At 39.3% G+C, this 15,731-nt stretch overlaps 1 protein-coding gene across 2 annotated transcripts in view; it reads right to left on the bottom strand.

Moving 5' to 3' along the window:
* LOC136852911 (uncharacterized) overlaps nt 1-15,731 on the bottom strand; it is a 59,190-nt gene that overhangs the window by 8,289 nt on the left and 35,170 nt on the right. For both annotated transcript variants that reach the window (XM_067127867.1, XM_067127876.1), the window contains exon 5: nt 3,736-3,955. In XM_067127867.1, the coding sequence (XP_066983968.1) occupies nt 3,736-3,955 (220 nt within the window). The remainder of the gene's footprint in view (nt 1-3,735; nt 3,956-15,731) is intronic.

Genomic DNA, 15,731 nt, shown 5'->3' with positions numbered 1-15,731 from the left:
ATGTACTGAAGATCACTTTTACCAAACAATACTCAGAACCTAAAAATTAAGTTTTTAGGACATAAGACATTTTTCATACAAACCCATCAATAATATCAACCCCAAATCAAGGTCAGTAAGTCCCAAGAAATCCCCATTCTGAAGTCTTTAACATAAATGAGTAGGATATTTACAAGTGACTGTCTGCACAAACACTGGTGAACCACTGGTTGGTAGTGAGAATATGGTGAAGGGAAGTGGGCACTTCACTACATGAATAATGGATTTGTAAGAATAATGTTTCGAGTTACAGAAACTTGATTTGTTCGTAGCAAACCCACCACTCATACTAAGTCTCACTTGGAATTTAGGCAGGAGATTGAACCACATAAGAATCCCAGCCTTTGCTAGAAGCATAGCATTGGGACCAAATAGGTCATTTGGTAGAGTGATGAAAGAATGAAAATGAAATTAAAAACTGCACAAAGGCATACACTCTTATACTGGAACACACACACAAAATAAATACATTTATACACTCATGTTTCCATATATACTCACTAAAAATCTATATTAAAATTTAAAATAAATTATATTAAAATTTAAAATAAATTAAGTAAAATTTCAAAATTTAATTGTTTTAAAATTAATTAGTTGCCTAAGGGCTTTCGTATTTCCATTACAGTACTTACTTTTTATATTTTATCAATTAAATCACAGCTCCTCATGAACATTAGAACTGGTATTACTGAAAATGTAGGAGATTTTGACAAAATTTCCTTCGCTGATCTATTACCAAAATTTTATAATCGCTGCAGGTTATATTTTGGACATTAACATAATACATGTGTAACTGTTATCAACACTTTGCAAACTGGGCATTCAGGAGGAGGGTCACATGGACTGTTCATTAAGTGTTCATGTGTCAAATGAATATGGCCTATTCAAAGACACGTCAGAATTACTTGTGTGTGTTCTCTCTCTGATATCATGAACTCCATTTTCCAACACTGGAATTTATGTTTTAATTTATTATTTTCAGGTTCTTCATTCCATATATTTTGTCATTTACTTACAATGATTGTTTTTATATATCTTATATAGTCACTAATAGGGATGCCTACATTTGCTCTTGTCATGTGGACTGCTTCTTTAGCTGCTTTATCAGCCTCTTCATTTCCTTTAATCCCTACATGGGCAAAGATCCAACATAAATATTTCAATATTTTTTCCATTATTATATCATTTATGGAGTGAAAAATTAATTTGTTGTACAAAATTATTTTTTTATTATAGCTTTGAATGGCGCTTCAGGAGTCGCTATAAATCACAAAATTATTAAATGATGCTTCCTTAATTATTTTTATGGCTGATGCTATTGCACATAACTTAGCTGTAAATACTGAGGCATCATCTGGTAGAGAGAACTGATACGTTTTGTCCGGGGGTACCGCAGCATATCCCACTCCATATAGTGACTTAGATCTGTTGTATATTGTGTAATGTGGACCTTTTCGGATTATATGTTCTACTGTATGTTGTCTATGGTGGTCTGGGGTATATGACTACCTTTTTGATAAATATTTTAAGTATGTACAAATTCTCATTTTATTCATAGTCCAAGGAGGAAATAACTTTACTATTAAAGGTAATTGTATATTTACATTTAGCGACTCAAACAATCTTCTAGCTCTAACTGGGAAAGGAGGTGGATGACTGTTTATAAACATCTCTTAATCCAAATAATTTTTTGGTTGGAGAATCATTTGTCTGAATTCTCAGAGCACTTTTCATTGTTACTAGCTCTCTATGGTGAGAGAGAGAGAGGTAGTTCACCACATTCAACTTGTAAAGATGACGTTGGTGATGATCGAAAAGCTCCTGAACACATTCTAAGGCCTTCAATATGAACTGGGTCTAACGTTTTAAGTGATGCATCTGATGCCGAGCCTAATATTTCGCTCCCATAATCAATGATAGTACTGCTACTTTATACAGTACGGTAAGGGTGTGTCTATCGGCTCCCCATGAAGTGTTCAAGAGTTTTTTAATTAGGTTTAATGCTCTTTTACGCTTTGATTTCATGTAAGTTATGTGGGCTTTCCAGTTCAAGTGAATATCAAATACTAATCCCAAACATTTTGCTGTTTGGCCAATTGGTATGGAATGATTTCTGAATTTTAAATCTATTTCTTCACCTTCTTCCCACTTTTTATTTTCATAAAACATTACTGTTTGAGTTTTTTATAGAAAATTCAAAGCCTACAGATGAGGTACATTCATCTATTTTTATTATAGTTATACTAATGATTCACTCTGCATGTTTTATGAGAGATGCTGAATAATATATGGCAAAATCATCCGTGTACAAGTTACATTTAATTCTGATAGGTAGATTATTACTGACATTATTGCTAAAGTAAACAGTGTGCCACTAAGGACACTTCCTTGTGGAACACCATTTTCAAGTGGAAATGTACTTGACAATACATCATCAATTCTCACTTGCAAAGTGTGATTTGTCAAAAAGTTTTGGATTAACCTGGGTAAATGTCCACAGATGCTGCTTTTATGTAACGTTTTTAATATTGCATATCTCCATGTAGTATCATATGACTTTTCATTGTCAAAAAAGACTGCTATAGTAATTTATTTTCGTTCAAATCCTCTTCGTATGTGGTCTTCCAAGTTTGACAGAGAATTTAAAAATTACATAACATTAAAGCAAAAACAATACCCCTAGCTTAACAAGTGGACTCGCTGTAACTGCCACTTTACACAAACTGGAATGAAGTGTATTAACTGTAAATCAACATCAGACTTAGTACCCTACAAGCATATAAAAATATACTTGCTCATACCATAACTAACACCAATCAGAAGCTGCAGTACAAAGGCAAATAAGAGTAATTACAGTGGCTTGTACAGGAAGCAAAAGGCACTTACAACATACCCAGCCTGGGAAGGATATCATTCAATAAAATTATTTAAAAGAATTTGGAAAAATTATACACAATTCCCATTGGTACAATAAAAAGAAAGTTAACTGGGTGAAATAATTATGAAAAGTGCCAATAATAAACAAACACTAGTATGAAAAAGAAGAACAAAAAATATGTGAGCTAATACAACAGGTATTGCCTGCTGCATAGGCGCATGGAGAATGGCTCACCGCCACTAAAATTGTTTGATATTCGGGATTAGTACCTGGCAAGTTGGTGTGTCTCCTTTTCTTTGGAGCATGCCTAAAACAGTCGCTGACAGCAAGATTAGACAATAGTAAATAGATAGGTTTTAAAACAATTAGGTGCTTCTATCACAAAATGCACAACTATTGTTACTTTTTGTTACATTGCTCCCAGGAAGAAGAATCATCAAAAGATCATGAAATGCGAATACAGGCAGTCCTCGGTTATTGGAGGGGTTCCGTTCTGGGGATGTGATGATAACTGAAAATCACCACTAACCGAAAATCAGCGATCAGCGATTTCCGGTGCTTTTTGAGCTTATCGGCGCCGAAAAGTGCCGATTTTCGGTTATCGGCGCCTCTGTTAGGTATGTATTGGTGCCAATACCCAATTACTGGCACTGACAAGCGGAAATCGACGATTTTCGGAGCCAAAAATTGCCGATTTTCATCGCTAGACAAGCGCCATAAAACCGGATTATCATTAACTGAGCCCGCCGTTAACCGGGGACTGCCTTTATCTACACTCAACCACAGTATATAAAAAAAGAGCTGTATTGAATGCTTACCATTTTCACCTGGCTGATCAAGAGCTGTGACAATCGCTTCATAATTCCCCCTTTGGAAACTGGCTAATGACTGCAAAACTACAATATTACCATAATCTGGCAGGCCTGGTAAGTCATCCTCCACACAAAATAATGTCCGATGGTAACCAGTTGGAACAGCTGGGGTATCTTGTAAATTTTGCAAAAGCACAGCAATACTATTACAGGACTCTTCATACATCTGGAAAAACATACCTGCTGTAAGATAACCATACTGTTTATGTTCTCACCCAAGTTTTTAGTTCTTAGCTAAGTTTTTAAACATCAGTTTACAATTTTTTTTACATAAACCAACTAATTACTAAGGGATTCAGACCCAATGAAACATGGTTTTTTGGCAACACCTTTTTATCAAAGCATCAGATAAAAGTGAAAGTTGGCAAGTGTATATTTTATAACCCTACCTAATTTTTGCAAGTATTATTTAGTATCTAAGTTCAATAGTTTTGATATTTATGGAGTAAAATGAAGTCGCCAATGCCGGAACCGAGAAAATCACAGACAAGGATCCTAAAACCATTCGTGACGTTACGAGGCTCAGCCCATCCACCAGGTAGGCAGTAAGTCACTAATGCTTACACACTTACAGTCTAGTCTTCAACAAATTTGATAATGGCCATCAGGATATGGAATTGTCCCCATGTTTGCAAGACTGCATTTGTGCTGCGGCTTGCCACTTTGTATATAAGCGAGAAGACCCATGGCAAGATTTACTCTAGCATGAATAGCTAATTATTTCTATAGTGGGTAATAGTTACTTGGCCACCCCAGCTGTTAGACAATCCCCTCACTCTGAGGAGGAGTACTGGACAATATCCATAAGAGCGTGGAACCAGTCATCATTGACATTGCTAGCGACAATGAGGATGGGGATGATGACCTCTTCCTCAAGAGTGGTGATGAAGACAGTTTGTAAATAAATTATATATAGTGTCAAATGTTTTATTTGTACACTAAAACATATTTATTAAAACAGTAGGATTATAACAATATGTTCCTCATTCAAACTGATTTCAATATATTTTCCTTTCCATGCATAACGATATAAATCGTGTTACATTTGACTGATATTAAGTAGGTAAATAATAATTTGCCCTCAAAATCTTGACTCCTACCACTGCAGCGAGTATAGACTGAAAACATATGCAGAATTGTACTTAGCTAGAACAAATGTCCAACATGCTTATCGGAACTTGGCAACAACTTCAGCCTCAGTCAAACACAATGCTCTAGGAGAAAAATTGTGAAAAGGAATTAGGCATTCATCAGTGGGAGCCCTGTATGGTTAGAAGCGCCAAGGGCTCTGGGACAGGTGTCGGGCGCTTGGGATTCGACACCAGAATGCTGGCACCAAGATCTCTGAAGGTGATCAGGTACTTGGGAAAGGGCACTGCTGTAGCGGGTACACAGCACTTCCTTCTGCCTAGAGCTCATTAAAAGTTTTCCACAAAAGAATGCTCGAGTGAAGAAATCGCCATCTGAGGGGAAAACTGACCAATGCTTCTCCCAGTAGAAAAAAAGAGCACCAAAGCTCCTTCTTGCAATCACAATAGAATTGAAATCTTAAAAACTAACTTAACTGTCCTTATCCACACAGGACATGATTAAGAGACCAGCAGAAGCAAAGTCTCTTGGCAACATGTAAGAGTCTCCTATCTTTTTAGCACCTGCTCCTGATGTCAGTCAAGAAAGACCTTTCCTTCAAAATTTGACAAGGACTCACCCAGGAGTTTAGTTCTGTTAAGCATCAGAGGGAGTGAAGAAAAAATAGCACTGTTTGTTCCTTTAAGATCCCAAGCTAGCCTCCCAACTCCCTGTTGAGGCGATAGCTTTCTTCATCAAGTTCAATCGTACATAAAAGACTATGTCTGCAAAGGACGGAACTTTAAGACCCAAATAGACGTCACATAAGGGATCAAGTCGGGTCGGCTGTAACTCTTGGAACAGCAGAAAACAGACAAAACCGAATAAGAGTGGTTGTATGATTCTCAAGGAGGGAAGTCCAAAACTGAAGAGAGGATACCTGATGAACAGAGACTTGAGTTGGTCACTTGAAGACCGTAGCTAGGTGTTCCATGGAAATTGCGCTCAAAAAAGAACAACAGTATGTTCTCAGAAGAAAAAAAGGGGTGCCAAGTTAAAGAGAGACTGACTTCAGCCACTAGTAGGCTGGTGCCAACTGCATGAGAGCTGGTGCTGGGAACTCTATATGAAAATGAGCTCTGGCACTACAGGGCACTATTGGGCACTAGTGAGCACAAGAGGGTGCTATGGTCAAAAAAAAAAAAAAAACACACACACACACACGGACACTGATGTTCCGATTGGCGGGCGTCAACACTGGTGCTGCACTTTTACAGAAGGAAGAGTAGTGAATATCATCTGAAAAGCCCCTCTTCAACAGCCAAGATTTGCCATAAAAAATGCCATCAGCCCTTTTGTCTACATTGGAGTATCACTAGAATAAAAGAACATACCTATGGATGCCTTTCTAATGGCTGTCTGTTGACACCTGCAGATAGCAGGCTCGACTGAGGGGCGACTACCCAGGGCAAACCCCTTCGGACTCCCATGCCAGGAACTGGGTTTACGAGAACCGATAAGGTCAGGCAGTCACCTCCTCCACTGCACATACAGTAAGATGCCTTTCCAGTGGCTGTCTGTAGATACCTGACAGGGTGACCACTCATAGCTGACCCCACTGACCTCCCTTTGGCTTCTGGTATGACTTGTTCCAGGTGTAGGGGAGTACATCAGTGAACCTTTCCCTAGGAACACTGGCAGGACGAGCAGCCACCTCCTTCAAGCACAACACTTCACTACTACAAGGTTGACATCTGTTAACCCAGACACAAGACTGGCAAAGGCATGGGAGAGACGTGAGAGAGCCAGGTGGGGAAGCAAATGGAGCATAAAATGAGGACCCGTAAAAGGAGAGAAGATGGATGCAGGAGAGATCTGGCACCAGGCTAGCTAAACGCCTAAGGGTCTCAGCTGTCAAGAACAGCTACTCTTCACAAAAATTAGGCACAATTTCTCTCTACTACGCACTGCCCTAATGCTTCCAGCTCTCCGGAAAGAGAAGTGAAAGATGATCAAGTAATCCTGACCAACAATAGTCTGAGGATACAGAGAACCATTATACAGTCATACCCCGAACTTAAGCAGGGTTAGGTTCCAGAACCCCTCACGTAGGGTGAATTTTTGTGTAACTTTGGCACGTGCACTTTTCCTTTGAAGGGGATCAAAGGAGCCAGTTGTCCAAATACAGACTGACATTTATGCCTATCAAATGGAGCTATTTTACCATTGGAGCGAGGACTTGGGTGAACACCTGAGGTGCCGTAGAGAGGCCGCAGCAAAGAACCTGAAACTGGAAGACTTTGTCCTGGAAGACGAATATTGATATAATTCCTGGAGTCTGGATGGATGGGGATATGGAAGTATGCATCCTGCATATCCAAGGTTATCATCCAATCACCCTGGTGAATGGATACAAGGAATGACTGGTTTGTCTCCATCTTGAACTTCGTCTTACGGACAAACCTACTGAGGGTGCTTATACAGTGTAGAGGACTGGCCTCCAACCCCCCAATGTCTTGGGGACCACAAAGACAGTTGTAAAGGCCCTCTGACATGATGTCCTCAAGCTCTTCTATGGCCCTCTTTAGAATGAGGGAGGAGACCTCCTTCAAAAGGGCCAAATGTTTCTCTGAGCCTAGTGAGTAGGCCATCAATGCAATGGGAGAAGTGACTAAAGGGGGCTCTTCATGACCGGGATGGCATAACCCTCCTTCAGAACCTTGATAATTCACTATTCTGTTCCTCTCATCTTCCACTTCTCCCAAAACTCGTAAAGTCTGGCTCTCACTGGTGCACGATGGGCTCCCTTCTCATTTCTTAGGCAAAAACTTTGATGGACCCTTTTTAATGGATCTGGTCAAGAAGCAGACATTGGAGCAGGTCCTAGGTTGTGCCCTGGGCCTATTTCCACAAAAGGGCTGCTGCTGGAGTGGAGAGGCCATATTGGGAGTAAATGCAGAAGAATCCTTGGGCGTTTGGAAGATTGCGACAGCAAATCCTGGGCTGACTTCTTTTGGAGGTCAGAAGCAATTTTCCTCACCGTGTCCTGAGGGAAGAGGCGATGGGGGTCCAACAAGCAAAAACAAAAGGGCCAATTTCTGGGTGTGAGTGACTCATTTAGTAGTAAAGGGGTACCAGAGTTCTCTCTTCTACAACACTCCCATAGAGAAAAGAGCAGCAGCTCAAAAGAGCCATCCCTAACAGCCTTGTCTGAGCAGGACAGGACTACCAGCCAGTCCGAGGCAATGTCTCCCATTAGGTCCTCAAAATCTTCGATCTTCTTGGCCAGTGCTCCAACTGTCCAGTCCAAAAAGCTAAAGATTTCGAACACCTTGAAGAGGTCCTTAACAAAGTGGTCTAGTTCCACTGATGAAAACATGATCTTCACCGACAAGAACGCAGAACATCAGGAAGAGCCGATGAGGCCAAGAAGTCTCCTTGGGAGGAGGCAGCAACTCCCAAAGAAGGAGCTTCCCCAGTGACGTAGGAAAAATATCTCCTACGGACTAAGCGTGAGGGAGGAAAGGCAAAGGATGCTTTGCCTTGCTCCCTCTTACCAGAGAGCCAATCCCCAATATCCTTAAGGGGTTTCTTAGAAGATGAAGAAAGTACCATTTTGAGGAGTCTAGTTCTATCATCCAAATGACTCCTCATCAAAAAGGTAAAAGGTTGAGGCAGGCAAGACTGGGGTAGCTGGTGAGAAAAAGGTGGGAAAATTTGCCAGCAGAAACTGAAGAAGAGCTGATATGCCAAAGGAGGAGCAAGCTCTTGATCAAACACCTCTTCTTCTGAGGATACAAGAGACATGGACGTATCATGTGCAGTCTTGCAGACAGAGGTAGCTATCTTCAGTAAGCTCATTATTTCAGACAACTGCTGTTTAATTGGAGCCAAAGACAGCTCATCTTGAACCAAAGGAGGAGACCCACGCCTGGAAGTGGGGCTTGTCGCTCAGAAGCTGGCAACTGGTACTGAAGAGTTGGTGCTGAGCACTTAGGAACAGGCACTGGGCACTCGGGTGCTGACGCCAAGCGCTTGGGAGCTGGCATTGGGTGCTCGGGAGGTGGTGCCGGGCACTCAGGAGCTGGCGCCAGGAGCTTGGGAACTGCCACTTGGCACTCAGGGAGCTGGCGCCAGGCACTTGGACAATGATGATGGGTGCCTGTGAGGGTTTGTTGGAGCTTGGGGGTCGGGGAAGGGAGCTCAGGAGAGAAGGCCTCCGGACTGTCCCATGTGGAAGGTGGATGGTGACCGAGGCAGGGATAGAGGGATCCACAGCATAACTACAGGAAGGCTGTGGGCTGAGACTAGCCTTCTTATACCGCTTAACAAGCAGCAGAGAACAGCAACCAACATCATTTGCATATCTCTTCAGCAGACGTGACGAATCTAAAAATCGCTTGCAGCACCTCATATCTGCGCCTGAATCCTCGGAACTGGAGGACAACTGACAAATGTCCTGAGAGACGCCTTTCCAGTGGCTGTCTGCCGATACCTGGGAACGCTCAACAGGTTCGGCTGAGGGGGCACCTACCTGTGGGCAAACCCCACTGGCGTCCCTTGAACCTCCAGTATGTCTTCTCCAGCAGGACAGTGACCTTCATCTAGGAGGACTGGCGGGATGAGTAGCCACCTTCTCCACTTGCACAACACTATTACTCGTTACTTTGTCAGCGAACACATTATCCATCACTAATTTGGGAGATGTGCCTAACTCTGCCACTGTATTCACAACCAAGCTGATCTTTTGATCAAACCTAGATTCTAAACTGGCAATGGCATTGGAGTCAGACACAAGGGAGACAGGCATAGGAGTAGGTGGATGCATAGTAGGAGGGGTAGCAACAGGAGAAAAAGCAGGAATAAGAGTAACAGGAATAGCAGGGCTATCTTCTAAACTGGGTTTAGGAGTAGTTTCTAGGCTACGTCTCTTGGCTCTAGAGGCCGTCTTACTCTTCCTATCCCTTTCTAACTTATCTAGGTGAGATTTAAGAACTTTCCACTTTTTCTCATCCCAATCATTACATAGGACAAGTTTTCTCCCTACTACACTCCTATCCCTACACTTACTGCAAATTGTATGAGAATCATAGCAAGATTTAACTAATCTGGTTTTACAACCTTCGCTACAATAGCGAAAACTAGAGGTACTACAGTAAACACACTGGGATTTGCATTCTCACAATTCACGGGCTCAGTGATTCACAGAATTTTCTGTGGAACCTATTTATAAATTATTCGCGGGAAAACTCACCCATTCACGGATTTTTTTTTTTTTTTAGAGCAATATTCTGTATTTTCATATTGTTCAATATTCTGTATTTTCATATTGTTTTCATGACTAAATACTGTATTGTACTGTACATACATATACATTTTATGATAAAATAATGATTTACAGTACTAATTTTCAAATATTAATGTAACACTTTTATAATAAAATAAAGTTTTATATATACTTACCCAGTAATTACATAGCTATTAGTTTCTTTTAACCAGCAGCTTAAAATTTTGAAATTGTGGGTCACGCTAGTTTGTTTTGGTTATGACGACATGCCCCGCCCACTTTCGGGTGTAAGAAGTAAAACATAGCAAAGAGCTTCAATTTGTTTATGCCCTTATGTCCTAGTGAGGGGAGGCAGGCAGGCTCCAATCATGTAATTACTGGGTAAGTATATATAAAACTATTTTATTATAAAAGTGTCATTTTTATATAAGTAACTTACCTCAGTAATTACGGTACATAGCTGATTCCCACATTGAATGGAGGTGGGAAGGTTGGACATATCTACCCCAAAAAACACATTTACAGTATTATGATGTTTTAAAAACTAAAACAACACTCCATGTAATCGACACCAAAGTCAAGGCTGGAAAGCTTGCAACTATGCTAGCCTTGCCGCTAGTGTTAAAATAAAAGTGCCTCCGAAAACTCATCTACTGTACTGAAAGGCACTGAGTACAAGATATTAGGACTAACCAACTACCAAAATGAAACTAGTCTGTGAAAGTTTTTCTAGCCTAACCCATCCAAAAATGCTACAATAATGCTATCCACCTGTCTGTTCACATTGTTCTTTTATTATACAATCCAGCTTATGACTACAAAAACCACAAAACAGACTTACAACCCCAAATTAACAACCTAACCATCAGAGAGCTCGCTCTACTACACTACACTCCCGCCTGCATTTTTTTACATTTTGCTCCCTCCCACCATTTTCGTCCTATGATGTCACTTCCTTTGATGTCACAACAAGAACAGATACTTTGCTATAAAAACATCTTCTAAACTTAAACATGCTTTTTATTACATTTTTTAACACCCATACCATTTCACTAATGCAGAAAATAAAAAAAATAATTATTAACTTTTAAAATTAACATATATTACACTTATCTCCTCCCTCCCCTTCCAACCTCTTATCCTAATCCCCTCTAATCTCCATTATTCTCCAATTCTTTACCCTCTACGTAATTTCTAATACTTTTCCCTGAAACTCCAGCTTTAGTCAATACATCAGCTATTTGATGCTTTCCTTTTATCAATCTCACCTCCTTTATTTCTTCAGATTCTATTGTTTCTCTTATTGCTGTAATATCAATTTTTAATCTCTTACTACTTACTCCACTACTTGATTTTATTGCAGTTATTAGGGTTTTAATATCAGTTTTAACCAATGCTTCTAATTTTCTCCCTCCTACTATCTCTTCCCACAAATGTTTGAAATATATCAATCCTTCTATGGCCTCCCCCACACTCAAGAGCTGCTGCTTCAATGGTGGACTTTGCTACTCTTCTGGATTTTCACCACATGGGACTTCTCTTACCATCTATCAAAGATATCACATAACCTAATTGTGTATAACCATCTTCAATATTCCCAAATGAAGCACCTGCATAGGCTTCCCAATAAATCTTTTCTTTTTCTAACTCGCTTATTATCACTTCTCCCATTATGCTCTTAGTTTTTCTAACAACTTTAATCAGCCTTTTCATACCTTGAGCCATTCCTTCTTTAAAAGCTTTACTTAATTCACTAACATCATATGATATTTCTGGCACGGTATGTAGCGATACCCAATTCAACTGTCCTACCACTGATCTATATTCTGTTTAACTCTCTTACCTGTAAATCTTCTAGCATTGGTTCTCTTATAGAATTTATATACTGCCACTGATTAAGACAAATTTTATTTTCCTTATGCTCTACTGTTACTCCTATATACTTCAAACTTTTACTTTCTTATTCTCCTACTTGCAATTTTCCTTTCAATTTCCCAATTGTCTCCTTTAAAAATCCTTCACTTCCTGAATAGCAAAAATCATCTACATGTTTACATAAAATACCATTCAATTTATTGTCTTTCCTCCAAAAGAATATACAGTATTAGGTTCTAATCCACTTCTCTCGTCTTTAAGCTCCTCCACCACTTTTACCACCTTACAATACCATGCCTCTGCTGCATCCTTGAGCCCATAAACAGTTTTCTTCAATTTCCATAATCCACTCCAACCATCGTCACTAGGTGGTTTTAAATATAACTCTCGTATTTCATCACCTTGTAGATACGCAGTTTTTACATCTAACGTATAACAATTCCAATCTTTCTGTTTTATTACTGTCAAACAAAATTTTAAATTTTCGGCATTGCCTGTAGGAGCATCTTTTTCCCATTTGACCATTCCTTCTTCAAAACCTCTAGCTACCAATCTTGCTTTACATATCCTTTCTCCCACCTTTTACCTTTTCAGTTGCTATCCATCTTGTAGATATAGCTATTTGTCCAACATCATTTACCTTGTCATATACAGTACCTTGTTTTTTCTCCAATTTTGCAGTTCTTTTTCTTTAGCTTCAATTACGCTTCTATTTTAAAATTCTAGCAAAACCTCTTCTTCATCTTCAAATTTTTCTACATGACTATAATTTCTTTAAGTTAACTCATCCCTTGTCACCTGGCTGTGAGTCTTCTACATTGTACAAATCAGCCAAAGATTTGCTTGATCTTTTTCCTGCAAGACTTAATATAGTCCACTCTTCTACTTGTCCTGTATTTTTGTTTATAGCTCTAACTCTATTTCCCTTTCTGAATTTGGGTATCTCTTAACTCATCTTCTATTACCTCACTTTCTTCTTCTATTACCTCACTTTCCCCTTCATCTTCCAGTGTTTCCTCTGCCAAATCTCTTTCTCTAGTCTCTTCTATTTCTGCATTCCTTCTCCAGCACATTATCATCTCCTTTCCTTCCTGCCCATCTATATTCCCTTCCTTTGATGCAAGGGATTCATTCTTCACAGTGTGTTTTGTCTATTTTAGGTATCTTTTCTTTTTCTGGTGATAGTCTTTGAATCCTAGTAACATGTATTCTAGCTACTTCTCTTAAAGAATCCCCACGTTTTACCACTACTGCTTTACCCAATATCCCACTACCTGAGCAGGTCCTCCCCATTCATTTTCATTTTCTCTCTTACAGAATACCTTGTCTCCCACTACTGCTTCTTCAATTGATGTTCTGTGACATTTTTGTTTAAAGCAATTCTTATTTTATTACAAGATTCATTTTTGATAAACACTTCTCTGGCCTTATGTATTGCATTCAGTGTATCCCTTACTATGCTTTCTTCCATACCTTTCTCTCTGCTTGCGGGACTTGAACTTTCTTCTCCCATTAAATTTGGCAAAGAAGGGTTTTCCCAAATACTAATTGGCTAGGGGAGAAACCACCATTATTTAATAAGCAGTTCCTAGCACTCATTACCCATCTTAATGCTATGGACCAATCCACTTCCTCATCATCTTTCACCTTTCTTGAGCTTTCTTTGATTATGCCTACCGTCTTTTCACACAATCCATTGCTCCATGGAGATTCAGATGCTGTGGCCAATACTTTAATAGTCCATCTTTCTGACATCCTCCTTACTTCTTTATTTTGAAATTCTCCCCTGTTGTCTGATAATATTTTAGAAGGTGCTCCAAATATAGCAAAACACTAGTCAAAAAGTGACTTCATAATAGTTTCTGGTTTCTTGTCTTTTATCCAAAAAGCCTGACAATACTTCATTGCCATATCTAATATTACCAAGAACTTTCTCTCTTCTACCTCTCCCACATCCATAGCTACAACTTCATTAAATGTCCTACTCCAAGAAAATCCCACTACTGGTTTAGCTGGGTTTAATTTATATCTTTTACATACCTCACAACTTGCAATTAAGTCTGTTAGTAACTTCTTTATTTCCTCTTTTTCCTTCTCTCTCAAACCATCACTCCACTGTGCTTCTTCTGTTAGCTTCCATATTTTTCCACTTCTGTGGCCAAATTGTAGATGTAACTTCATCATTGCACCTTTAATTTCCCTTCGACTCTTTCCCTTCCAACCTCAGTTTTAATTCTGATTTCTTACAAACACAAATTAGGATCATGTATCTTCCTCCTCAAAATTGGCTATTCTTGAATGGCCCTGTCTGAATGCCCTTCTCTTAACTTTACCTTCATTTCCCTAATACTTCTATTTTAACACAATTCTCTTTTAAATTTATGGTCATCCCCATTTTACTCATGGTTTTCTTACCTATTAACCATGGTACATCATGCCAAAATTTCTGTCTTCAAATAAAATTTTTGTTTTTCTTCAGTATTTCCATTACTCCTTTTGACTTGTATGATGACTCACCAAAATTAAATACTTTATTAGACTCTTTCTTAGTATCATTCATTCTCCTCAACTCTTCCTGATTCAAACCCACAACAGTGCGCACTAGTCACAATTCCCCACAAACTGTTGACTTACATCCTGTGTCTAAAATTGCATCAACCTATCCCCTAGATTCTGCCTCTATTTTACTAACTTCTCCTATAAAAACTTTTTCTGTGTCTTGTCCAGTTTCTGATTTCTTCTTATTTTGAAAATTCTGAGGACAATCTCTAGCCCAATGCCATTCTGATTTGCATATTGCACACAGCGGTATTTTCCCTTCTCTATGCATAGGATTCCTTCCACCTCTACCTTGATTCACTTTTCCCCAATATCTTTGGTTTTCCCTCCCTTTCCCAAAATTTGCATACCTTCTGATCCCAACCATTCCCCCTCTTCTTTATTCCCTAATCCCTCAAATATCCTTTTCATTATCTGTGACACTGTTTTATATTCCAACTTTTCTTGACCACAAGCTGCTAATACCATTTGTTTTTGATTTTCTGTGAGATCACATGAAAACCTTTTGCTTCCCCTTCAAGCATACTTTTCCCTATTGCTCTACTACACTCTGACTCTGCCTTTTCATACCTAATTATAAAATCTCTCATCTTTTCATTAGATTCTCTTTCTATTTTAAAACAAGTTTTTCATTTTACTGTAATTTTCCATTAACGTACCTTTTAGACACACTTCATCTAGTTTGGATAGGATTACCTTTGAACTCTCTTTATCCTTAAGTTCATCTCTATCTATTCCTTCTGTTACTTCTAAAGGTTTTCCTTTCAAGCTCATTCTTATCCCTATCCCCGGATATTTCACTTCCTCTCCACACACCACGAGCCAATCTTTGACTTGTCCTCTCCATCCTTTATAATCGCCCTGTGTCCCGCTAAATCTCAGACAGTCTCTTCTCCATTTCATCCTCCAAAGTTTACCATCAGATCCATCCATTTTTAACCAACCACGCTCTGCTACCTCTTGAAAGTTTTTCTAGCGTAACCCGTCCAAAAATGCTACAATTATGCGATCCACCCACCTGTCCACACTGTTCTTCTTTTATTATACAATCCAGCTTGCAACAAAAAACCACAAAACGGGCTTTCAACCCAAAATTAACAACCTAACCATTAGAGAGCTCTCTACTGCACTACACTCTATTCAACACTCACGT

This window comes from Macrobrachium rosenbergii, chromosome 3 (assembly GCF_040412425.1).
Source record: "Macrobrachium rosenbergii isolate ZJJX-2024 chromosome 3, ASM4041242v1, whole genome shotgun sequence".
NCBI classification, from domain to species: domain Eukaryota; kingdom Metazoa; phylum Arthropoda; class Malacostraca; order Decapoda; family Palaemonidae; genus Macrobrachium; species Macrobrachium rosenbergii.
Note: the sequence above shows the minus strand (reverse complement) of the source record. Positions and strands in the feature narration are given on the sequence as shown.